The following is a 12108-nucleotide window of genomic DNA, read 5'->3' on the forward strand; positions in this document are numbered from 1 at the left end:
TCATTATCAATATCATCATTAAGACTGTTAAAATTTGATGATGATGATGACGACGACGATTATGAGGATCAAAAACTAATCATTATAATACCCATCATCACAATCATAACCATTACGTTTGCATAGCGCATCTTTGGTTTAAAATCTATTCAGCTGCACTGGTTAAGAGCATTTTATTACTGAATTCTGTGAACTAAAGAAAGTAGTATAACTCCTGAACATGTAGAAGCGTAGAACTTCTAATGATATCATATATGCTATTCTTTCGTAGTGGGCAGCAATAGAGAATGCATTATCACTAATATTGACTCTGGTCTTTACAAATGGAGTGGAAGAGAGGGAGAAATGGAAAGAGAGAGAGAGAGAGCGAGAGGATCGGGGTTTTCCCCGATTACATTTTAGCTAGTATGGGCGCATAAACGGTACGAACCCGCAATTGAAGAACCCTGGGAATTTGAATATGTTTCGGAAAGAAAAAAAAAGCAGTGCGCAACGAACGTAGTAAATATAATTCAAGTCATGGTCTCTGGACGTACTGAATCCACTATGCAATGGGGCGCCGAGTGTACCATTATGGGATGGCAAACACTGAACATTGTTGCGTACGTGATGACGTCCTTCAGTGTGGCGTTGCGAACAATTGAGAGAAAATGTATTTAAATCTTACGTAGGAGCTATCGAGAGACACACACCATTTCTGGGAATTGATATATTTTGGCTGAGAATTGATTTATATATTTATATATCCATCGGTACTTCAAATTACTGACGCAGAATGGCTTCCAAGCCAGGTGTATATATTTTCTTCATGGGAATAGCATGTCTGATGATGATACAAGTAGGAGCAATGATATCGCAGTCGTCTGTTGTTTTGGAAAACGGGGGATATAACAATATTGTGCTAGCTATTGATGAAAGTCTAGAAGAGAATGATGATTTGATATCGGCAATAAAGGTCAGTACTTACTACTTAGACGAACTCATTCCAAACGCCTGAGACAGAGAGAGGGGAATATATAGGTAGAGAGAGAGACATACAGAGAGGGGGAGAAAAGGAGGGGGAGAGGGGGTGGATCGAAAGCCAAGTGAAAGAGTATAAAAAAATAGTCTTGCTTGATCTTCTGTTCAAGCTTTTGCATCAGCCCCCCCCGCCATCCTCCCTATAACACCTACAGTAGTGCAAATAATAATACTAGTAATACTACTAATAATAATATGTGGGATATGTTTAGAGCGCACCAAATCCACTCAGCAGAGCGTCCAAGAAGCAGTGAAAGAAAGAGAGAGAGAGAAAGAAAAAGAAGTGCAAATACTAGTATACTATTAACGCAATTTCAAGAACAAAGTACATTTAAATGTGTCAATGGAAGTGCATTCACGGATAACCAGTCGAGGATCATTCCTGGGCCAGCGTGAGCAAAAGCCCATACCCCCATATCTTAACAGATTTGGGAACAACTTGGGAACCAATGTTGGATAAACGTAGGGACCTTACAGGAGTGGAGCAGAATCGTTTTATTACATAGTATAGGAGAAGGATTTTAAAGGTGATGCGATCGCTGAACTTTAACCAATGTAGAGATTTCAGAATGGGTGTGATATTGTGTTTTTGCTTTTGTTTTTTTTAACAGGGTGATCATACTTGCTGCAGCGTTCTGGATCTTTTGGAGTTTAGATAATTGGGTGTTGGGTAAATTGTAGAAGCGAGGCATTCCCGAAATCAAGTCGTAGAAAATCAGTGCATGCATTGTGTTTTTTTTCAGTGGCAGATTTTCATTTTTTCCGATAAACCCAATATTGCGCAGCTGATACCTTACAGATATACAGTTGTTGGTTATTTGATTTAACATTGACATTCCACAATCTAACAAATGACCCCTAGGGTGCGATAAGTAAGGGATGCATTAACATGATTAATGGTACATCCCGAAAAAAAAGAGATGGCTGACAACTTTACCTTGGTTGAGCCCGTGCACCAAATCCCCAAATGGAAGGAGCTCAGTATTGGAGGGATGGCGATCTAGCCAGGGGTGATGTCGGACAATTCTTCAAGAAGGGTGATTGCATTTATTGCACCAGCCTGAAGGAGAGATTGAGCAGGATGTAGTCGGCATAGATATGAAAATTGATATTACGGCGTCGTAAGATATGCCACAAACCAATCAAGTAAATCAAAAATAAAGTGGTCTCGCCCACAGAGCGGTATAGAGAGAGAAAGATGGGGGAGAACGGACCGAAAACCAAGAGAAAGGGTAAAAGGGGGAAAATGAGTCTTGCTAGATCCTCTGGAGGCTGTTGCTTCAGCCCTCTCCTCTCCTCCCCCTGCAACAGCTGGTTTATTTTCATTCGGTCCAATACCAATTCTTCCAATTGCCAACTCGTCTACTATCATTTGGTAATCCATCAGTTCGTCCACTATCCATATGGTCTAAATGCCATTTCGTCTAATAACCAGTTGGCCCAATAGCAATTTAGTCCATATACCATTTAGTCTAATTAGAGACTTAGTGCTTATCGGACTAAATGAATGAAAATAAAACGAACATTAAACCAACTGGTTATGAATCGAAATGGTCTTAGACGAACTGATGATTAGACGAAGTGTTGAATGGACCTCATGGTTATTGGACCAAATGGTTGTTAAACCAAATATAGATGGACGGAATAGCACTAGACTAAATGAAGGTAGACCATGTGGTGAGTGGACGAGTTGGCAGTGGACGAATTGGCAGTTTACCCAACAGCTAGCCTAGTGCAAAGGCAAGAAAAATAGTGCGGGATGGAGAGAGAAAAAGAGAGAGGGGGCGAAAAAACTAATAAGGAACGTGGTGGCCCTGCTGGAAAGCACACAGTGTCCTTACATAGTGGATTATATGAAAATATTATTCACCCTCTTGAAATGCTCGAGATCAACAGTGTGATGATATGCACGCTGTTCACAGCGTGCATGTTCACAATGTCGGCTATGCGAATATGTGATTCACATTATTGAAATGCTCAGATTCGTGTGAAGGTGATTCCGTACTGTGTTCCACACTGTGGTACACACTGTGGGACATTGGCGGCGGAGTAGAAGATTATCTTTTGTGTTTGGGGGGGCGGCTATAAGTTGCGTCCCCCCCCCAAACACAAAAGATAATCCTCTGCTCCGCCGCCTATGGTGTGGGACACTGTGTTCTTTCCAGTGGGGAAGAAAAAAAAAAGAATGAAGGAAGAAGTCTAATAGGGTGCTGATTAGCACATGCTGTTGTCCCGTATTTGGAACCTTTAACATGTAGGTTCACCAAAGAAGCAGAAAATGGATGTACAAAAAAATCCATTGGGGATCCTGGTGTTGTAAGAAAACATACATAACTGACCAACAATTACAAATTTCCTCGTGTGAATGACGGTGGTATAATAATAACGACGACGATAGTGATAATAATAAAAATAATAACCCTACAGTCAGACTGCAGGTCCCCAAAAAGTGGCTTCTTTCATCCAAGTGATATTCATGACTTGAGTTGTTTTGCATATTTAATGAGCTTGATGCGGACCAAAACACCTCTTTTCATTCGATCATTGCTGCTCTAATTGTGTATCGAATTTCATGAATTTGGTACCATTGTAAAGAAGAAGAATCATTATTTTAGGTCATGTGTTTAGATTTATTCAAAGATTTTGTAATAAAGGTTAAAATTTTGACTTAAAATATGCTACAAATTAAATATTTTCACCTGACAAAAGCTGCTATTTTCACACTTTATTTATGTTTGAGCCCAAATGATTTTTATATCATGATAAAGGTGAATATGTATGCTTTGAAATGATATAGGTTTCAAAATAAGAATTGGTTTAATCGGGTCAAGATCACACTTTTCATTTGCCAAGTACATAAAGCAGTTTGAAAACAAGAATACTGCACTCTGATTGGTCAAAGAGACCACCCAGTGGCAAATTCCAACGGTTCAGCGCCTGGGTTCATGGGAAGGTCACACTTCCCATGTGGTAATCTCCTCAAATACCCCGCGCCTGTTGTTCTGTGAATCTTATCCAGCCAATCAGCTCAGGACTCTGGATTTCATGCAAGTACAAAATTTCAGAAATCTCGTCTTGTACCTTGGTGGGAAAAGTGTGATCTTGACCCGATTAAAAGGTGCCGCATATCAAGAGTGGCATTGTGAGAAAGTACAGAAGTTCAGCTTTATGGTGATATATATATCATTGAGGCTCAAAATAAAAAGTTTTGCACAATTTGCAAGAGAAAACAGAGGAAGAAAATTCAGTTTTGAGGCACACTTTCAGGCCAGAAATTTACTTATTTAACAATCTATTGTTTACAAAATAAATGACCAATATGAAAGAGTAACTTTTACTCTATCTGATGGTGCAATAATATTTCATTTAACTTGAGGTTAAAACAGGTAAATTCTTAGAGAAAGAAAATCTCATGAATCACGAGATTTTGCAAGGAGGAGGATTCAGCCACGAGATGATTTGGATGAATCTGGCCTTTTTGCTCATTAGCATAGGGACCTGCGGTCTGACTGCCTAGGTGGTTTCAAACCGCCTCGATCACAAGAATCCCCGTTAAATTACGGGAACTGTTTCGGCTAAAAAATACCCATTAATTATTCCTGCAATCACACCGCCCCGAAACATACCCTTCGAGATAAGTTCTTGAAGTAACGAGCATGCGCATAGTATATGGTCTGATAAGCAGGCAAGGCGCGAGATTCAAAATCACTAGCCCAGCAGCCACCCACGGCGCCGCGGCCAACGGCACGCTGGGCTAAAAGTTCCCGTAATTTGCTTTCACATCGCCAAAATACCTGCGACCTTGGAAAAATCCCCGCGAAAGTTCTCATACTTTCGCCAAGTACCTACAGGGTAGCTACCTCGGTTCTGAAAACTTCTACCAGTGGTAGAATTGATAATATATCGCGAAGGTATTCAGGGATATTTTACAAACAAAGCGAATACGGTGCAGATGCTCTCGAATGTGGAATAAGTGGTAAATTGTATTGCAAACATTGGGGATATGTAACCAATAATTACTGATGTATAACACATGTATTGATGAAACAGGTGGGATGATATATACTATTATCACGAAAGTATTACGGATGCTTTGAGAATATATTGCAGATGCGTGGCATCTGAATTACGGGCATTTAAAGAGAGCCCACGGGCAAGAAAAATAGTGCGGGGTGGAAAGAGAGATGGTGTATGAGCAAACCAATAAGGAACGAGGTGGCTCTGCTGGGAAACCCCGGGGGGGGGGGCACTCGACCAAAAAAGTGGTGGGGGTGTGCCGCGGGCGAGACAAAAAACGGGGGCCTCGGAGCGGGCTAATTGTAAAAAGGAGGGTCCTCGGAACGGGCTTCGGAACTACAAATGTTTGTAAAAACGGGGGTCCTTGGAACGAGTCGCCTGCATGTGAGTGCGCATATGCATCCCCATGGAACGGGCATACGTGCATACAGCTAGCCCGGCGGCACGGGCGCCGGGTGCGCTAGCACAGAGGCAATGGTCGGACCTCGCTCAGCGGCCGCCTTTCACCAAAATTTCGGCTCATTGTAGCAGATCAATGCGACCGGGACTGCGTAACGGGAAATATGCGAAGCTTTGGAGCGGATTTCTTTCTTCGCTTTTCACGATAAGAAGAAAATGCTATGCCTTGGAGCGGCTTTCTCTGTTCTTTTTCTCAATAAGACAAAAATGCTATGCCTTGGAACGGAAATTTGAGTGTGAAAATGGGGGTCCCCTCCGCGGCACATACCCACTATGCATTATATACTGAGTGCCCCCCCCCCCGGGTGGGAAACACACTGTGTCCCATAGTAGACTATGGGAAAATATTATTCACGGTCTTATAATGCTCATATTCTACTGTGTTTCAATATTTTCACACTGTGGACACCTCCACAGCGTTATACTGTACACAACGTGTCACATGGTCGGCTATGCGAATATGTGTTTCACATTGTTCAAATGTTCAAATTTAACAGTGTGGAAGTGATTGCACGTTATTTTCGACACTGTGAATACACTATTGCACTCACAGCGGGACACTGCATGTGTTCTTTCCAATATGGAAGAAAATAAATAATGAATAAAGGAAAGGGAAGTCTTATAGGGTGCTGATTATATTTTGTTGTCGCGTAATTGGAACCTTTTAGGTTAACTAGTGAAACAGGATAGAAAAATAAACAGAATTTTAGAACAGTTTCTGGTTGTACAAAAATAACCCACTAATTTTCTTTATGATGGAGCACCACAGAAAGCATACCATTTTTTTCTGTTCTTACATCGATTCTTACATCATGAACCCTATATGATACGTAGCCGTAATAGTAAGTTTTAGGACCCCCCCCCCCCGAAAAAATAATGATAAATGAATGAAATAAATAGATAAAAATAAAAAATGAATAGATAAGAATAAATAAATTAATAATGATAATAAATAAATTAAATACAAAAATCAAACAAAAACAATAATAATAAAAACACGTTCAAGAACCGTTTAGAACTCTTTTGTGCCTTTGAAGGTTTCCCCTTCTTTGTGTAATCATTAGTTTTGACTTTTCAGTATTGTTTTTATATTTATGTATGTATTTCATATATCCAAATGTCTGACAACAGCTCAAGCATCTGCTTATTTTGTCATACCACTGCATGTCTGCAACCTTGTTATAATCAGTTGTGTTAATGTTATGTTAACCATCATAATTATACATTATTATTATGTAAAATTCAATGTAATCAATTTCATGATGGCCACACTATGTACATTGTCATGACATGCAGAAACGAATAAAGGAATAAATAAATGGTACAGAGAAAAGCTCTAAAATTTCTAATAGTCTGCACTTATTTTGTTGTTTTTAATGATGTACTGTACAATCGATAGAGAAATTTATGATACCTGGTAAAAGTTTAGTTTGTGCATATAAATCTTACCACCGTGCATGAGATGATTCATGTTAAGTAAATTTAGACCAAGGAAAATAATCTCTGTGGATACTGGAAGGAGTGAATCTTGTAATGCGGGTGTGTGGGGCGGTTTTTAATTGTCTCACCTGCGAAGCAGAGTGAGACTATAGGCGCCGCTTTTCCGACGGCGGCGGCGGCGGCGGCGTCAACATCAAATCTTAACCTGAGGTTAAGTTTTTGAAATGACATCATAACTTAGAAAGTATATGGACCTAGTTCATGAAACTTGGCCATAAGGTTAATCAAGTATTACTGAACATCCTATCAAAGTTTCATGTCACATGACCAAGGTCAAAGGTCATTTAGGGTCAATGAACTTTGGCCGAATTGGGGATATCTGTTGAATTCCCATCATAACTTTGAAAGTTTATGGATCTGATTCATGAAACTTGAACATAATAGTAATCAAGCATCACTGAATATTTTGTGCAAGTTTCAGGTCTCATGATTAAGGTCAAAGGTCATTTAGGGTCAATGAACTTTGGCCAAATCGAGGGTATCTGTTGAATTACCATCATAACTTTGAAAGTTTATTAGTCTAGTTCATTAAACTTGGACATATGAGTAATCAAATATCACTGAACATCCTGTGCGCATTTCAGGTCACATGACCAAGGTCAAAGGTCAATGAACTAACTTTGGCCGAAGTGGGTGTATCAGTTGAATTACCATCAAAACTTTGAAAGTTTATGGATCTGATTCATGAAACTTGTACATAAGAGTAATCAAGTATCACTGAACATCCTGTGCGAGTTTCAGGTCACATGATCAAGGTCAAAGGTCATGTAAGGTCAATGAACTTTGGCCATGTTGGGGTTTTTGTTGAATAACCATCATATCTCTGTAAGTTTATTGGTCTAGTTCATAAAAAGTGGACATAAGAGTAACCATGTATCACTGAACATCTTGTGCGAGTTAGAGTAGTATTCAAAGTCAGCACTGCTGCTATATTGAACCGCGTGATGCAGGTGAGACGGCCAGAGGCATTCCACTTGTTAATTTTATTTATTCTTTACTTCTTTTTTTTGGGGGGGGAGGGGTAATACTATTAAGGGGAAAAGAGTAAAGAGATTGAGAACCACGAAAGAAAAGGGAAGGAAAGGTAAGTAGAAAATTGGCAAAAAAGAGGAAACAATAGACGAATCATGTACTTGTCAACAATCGACGTCACGGTTTTTTGAGCGATGGATGTACTATATTATTTCTCGTAGGATCTATACTTTGGACCTTGTACCTTATAATCCCTATAACAGCATAAAGCTCAACTGATATATGTGTAATTAGGAACACAGGTTAGGAGAGTTAGTCTGCAATAACAGCGGTGAATGGGCACGTGTATGAGGGGTGTCAAAACACTAAAATAATGAAAAAATGGTATATATTTCGTAAGGAAAACTACGTGTTTACGGTCCAATTTGAGAGGGTATAAAAAGACAAATATATACTTTATGGATGTACTTTTTGCCCCAACACTATACGTGTTTAGGGTCCGACTTGAGCGAGTTGTGTGGGGTAATACTATACCCAAATGAAAGTAAAGTAAAGGTAAAGCCGACGTCCGCGCCGATCACGTCTGTGACATCGTTGTACTTGTTTAGGGGGTCATTTCAGAGAATTCTTGTCAAGAGTAACTTTTTATTCAAGTTCAAGTTTTTATTTTCATTTCCATTAATATTATGAACGAATTCAAATAAAACATGATTACAAATCAATTCCAAAACATTTATTAAAATAGTTTTAACAAAATCTTAATATGGAAATGAGGGGATCCACTAAAAAGCATTGCTTGTAGAGCGTGGATCCCCTAAGATAACAAACAATGGAAAATCTGGGACTCGTGCGCAAGTGTAGGCATCAGAAAATACAAATAAGTTAAAAAGAATAATGGGAATAATAACAGGAGTATGAGTAATAGAAATAATAATAAGATGACAGAGATACGGGACGATACTAAAGACGCAAAGGAAAACCAAGACATGATGAAGAATAGATGGGAGAGAGAAGGAATAATATACTGAAGGGGGAGCAAGAGAGGAAGAGACTAAAAGGGTTAAGGTTCCATGAGCCAAATTACAACAGGAGGGCGAAAGATATTCATTTGATTTTTTTTTCAATTTTATATTGCTGATTGACAAATGTGTATGAATATAATTGAAAATCTAACACTGATTCTAGAAATGGTAGCTACTGACCTTTCTTTGCCCAAATTTGGAAGATATAAAATGACTTTGGAACTATTTTTTGACTGGTGGAATAATTATGACTCTTTTCACTGTTTCAGTTGATAAATTTGATCCCATCATAGTTATCTTCATAAATGGAGATTTATTTTCAAAATGAGCTGGCTACGATACCCTTCTCTGGTCAGATAAGGACTGTCAGATATATATCCTATCCAATGATAGTAAACATTCGACCCTCTAATTTCACGTTTATTTCTATGGGGAATGTTTTACGAGCGTGACACCCTAAGATAAGGGAAGGAGACAGAGATTGAGATACATTGAGGGAGAGATATGTAGAGAGAAAGGGTCAGAAAGAGAGAGAGAGGAGGGGGGGGGGCAAGAACAAGAGTGCAAACGTGGATCAAAGAGAGTGTGACTTAATAGCTTGCTGAGACGATACTAAAATATACAAACTAATTATTAAATTACTCCGGTAAGACAGTAACATAAATATTTTTAGTTTTCTCTTAAAGGAGTGGATGGAGGGGGCCTGTTCAATATCTTTCTGGAGGGAATGCCAAAATTTTTGGCAGGTGAAAATAACAGTATTTTGAGCAAAAGGAGTTCTTAGGATAGGTAGAGGGAAGTTATCGGCTGTCTGGTAGGAAAATTGTTATTTTGAGAAAACAATCATGAAATGTGAAAGGAACCATACTGTCCTTATACATGTACATAAACTGTCTTAGCTGATATTGGTTTAAGTTTTCAATCTTTAAAATGTTATAATCAAGGAAAAGTTGATCAGTGTGAGAATGAAATAACACGAAGGGCGTTCTTTTGTTATGATGATATTTTTAAAAGTAAATTTTGGTGTGTATTGCCCCAACAAAGGATCCCATAGTTGATATATGGTAATACAAGAGAATAATATAATATTAGTTGAGAAGTAACATGAATAAATGTTTTTAACCTATTTATGATGCCTATATTTAGGGATATTATTTTAGAAATATATCAATATGGCATTTCCAGGAGAGTTTGTAATCTACATTAACACCCAAAATCAAATTGATGAGACAAGTTCCAGTTGAATATCGTCAATACAAATGCCAAAAGGTATCGAATCTATAGCATTACAAAACAAAATTACTGAATATTTTTGTTTCCATTTCTTCAGGATAATTGGTAATTTGTTAGCTCTGATCCAATTCAAACTTTTTATTTAATTCAGAGTTTATTTCATGTCAACAAGTGTAAGTGGATTATTGTGAGAGAAGAATAAATTTGTGTCATCAGCAAAAATAATGAAAGATAAAATATTAGATGCTCTGCTAAAATCATCTAAATATAAAATATACAAAAGGGGTCCCAAAATACTTCCTTGTGGCATACCACAATTAATATCTAAAAAATGAATGAATGTTCATTAAAGAAAAACAAATTGTTTTCTGTTAGAGAGGTAATTCCTGAACCACTCCAAGGCCTTCCCACGTATGCCAATACTTGTTTAGGGTAGGGTTTCACACGCCAATACTTGTTAAGGGGTGCATTTTCAGAACATGGAAAATACTACCCTTAATAGGGTGCTCTCCGAAACCCAATGGTCACGCATGGTATCCACTCGTCAATGGAGGTGCTCCCACCCCCACCCCGGGGGGTGGGGAATACGGGTAAATATCGAAATGCAGTGTAGAATATAATCACAAGGATTGGGCGGGCACAAATATTTCCAGATAAATGTTATACGACTCCTTATTTCAGTGTTTTTTTTTTTCTAGAAGTAAGCTAGTTGAATATAACCCTGATATTTTGGGAATACACATGCGGCATAGATGACCACCAGAGTGGGATAAAGGGGGCAGTGGCTGGCTCTCGGCTGGCTCTCCACCTGCATTTCACGCTTTGGCGAGTTGAGCACCCCGCACTCTTTACATCATTTCTACAGAAGCCTCCCCCCTCCGTAGTCTAGAAGAGAGAGAGTGCGGAAACCCACCCCATCCGCCGTTCCCTTTATTTTCTTTCAAAATCAGTCATTTAACCCCCCCCCCCTTATCTGGTCAGCTATTTCCTATTATTCCATTAAAAATCATTCATTTCGTTGTTCCTTCATATTGATATGTTCCATTCTCTTTTTTTTCAGTAATAAAAGATTGTTTATTATTTACTTTTTCCCTCATATCAGTGGTGTGATGAACCATACAATTTGAGGGGGCTAAATATGGCGTTTCGGTCAAAATTTGTAAAAAGTTACGAGTTTGCAAAACAAGCAAGCAAAGATTAAGATACTCTTATTAAAAAATCATTTTTTAAATTAGATTTTGACATAATATTCAGAAGGTATCACATTTTACCCTTCTCTTGTCCTTTATTTCCTTTTCTATTTTTTCTTTGTCATAAAACATTTTGGGGGCAAAAGGAGCCCCCCCCCAATCTGTATACCACTGTCTCGAATAACAGAAGTATTTTGTCCTATTTTTTAATTTCATAGAAAATGTTCGTCGATGGATCACGTTTTATATACCAGGCCTCCCGAAAACGAGTTTACTTCAAAGGTGTCACTATCCTAATCCCATCCCTCTGGTCAACAAAATCAGAGTATCAATCACCAGGACGATTGACCTTTGACATGGCTGACATCCGCGTGGCACGGCCAAATCCTCTGTGGGCGCCAAATCCTTACACCCATCAGGTCCAGGGATGCGGAAAGCCCGGAAGTTACATTCATTTTATAGAGGAATTCATGACGAGCCCTAAAACCAAAGACTCATATGGACCCTTAGGTCAGTGATGATCATTAATTGTTGCATGTTGCGTTATAATGTTTATAGCACGTATTCCTTACTTATAAAATTTAAATTTAAACGATATAGAAAATTTATCTGCAGCCTGTCATATGGTACTGGTAACAACAGAAAATGAATGTTCACAGAATTAAACAAAAAGTACGCATAATCATATAATGAGT

The 12108-nt window shown here is 38.6% G+C and overlaps 1 protein-coding gene across 1 annotated transcript in view; it reads left to right on the forward strand.

Moving 5' to 3' along the window:
- The first annotated feature begins 532 nt into the window (after window positions 1–532).
- The window catches only part of LOC121422759 (calcium-activated chloride channel regulator 1-like), a 45023-nt gene continuing 33447 nt past the window's right edge, over window positions 533–12108 (forward strand). Inside the window, exons 1-2 of the mRNA XM_041617939.1 lie at window positions 533–955; window positions 11632–11923. Coding sequence (XP_041473873.1) covers window positions 776–955; window positions 11632–11923 — 472 coding nt within the window. The 5' untranslated portion in view covers window positions 533–775. The remainder of the gene's footprint in view (window positions 956–11631; window positions 11924–12108) is intronic.

The sequence above is a fragment of the Lytechinus variegatus genome, chromosome 10 (assembly GCF_018143015.1).
Source record: "Lytechinus variegatus isolate NC3 chromosome 10, Lvar_3.0, whole genome shotgun sequence".
NCBI lineage: Eukaryota > Metazoa > Echinodermata > Echinoidea > Temnopleuroida > Toxopneustidae > Lytechinus > Lytechinus variegatus.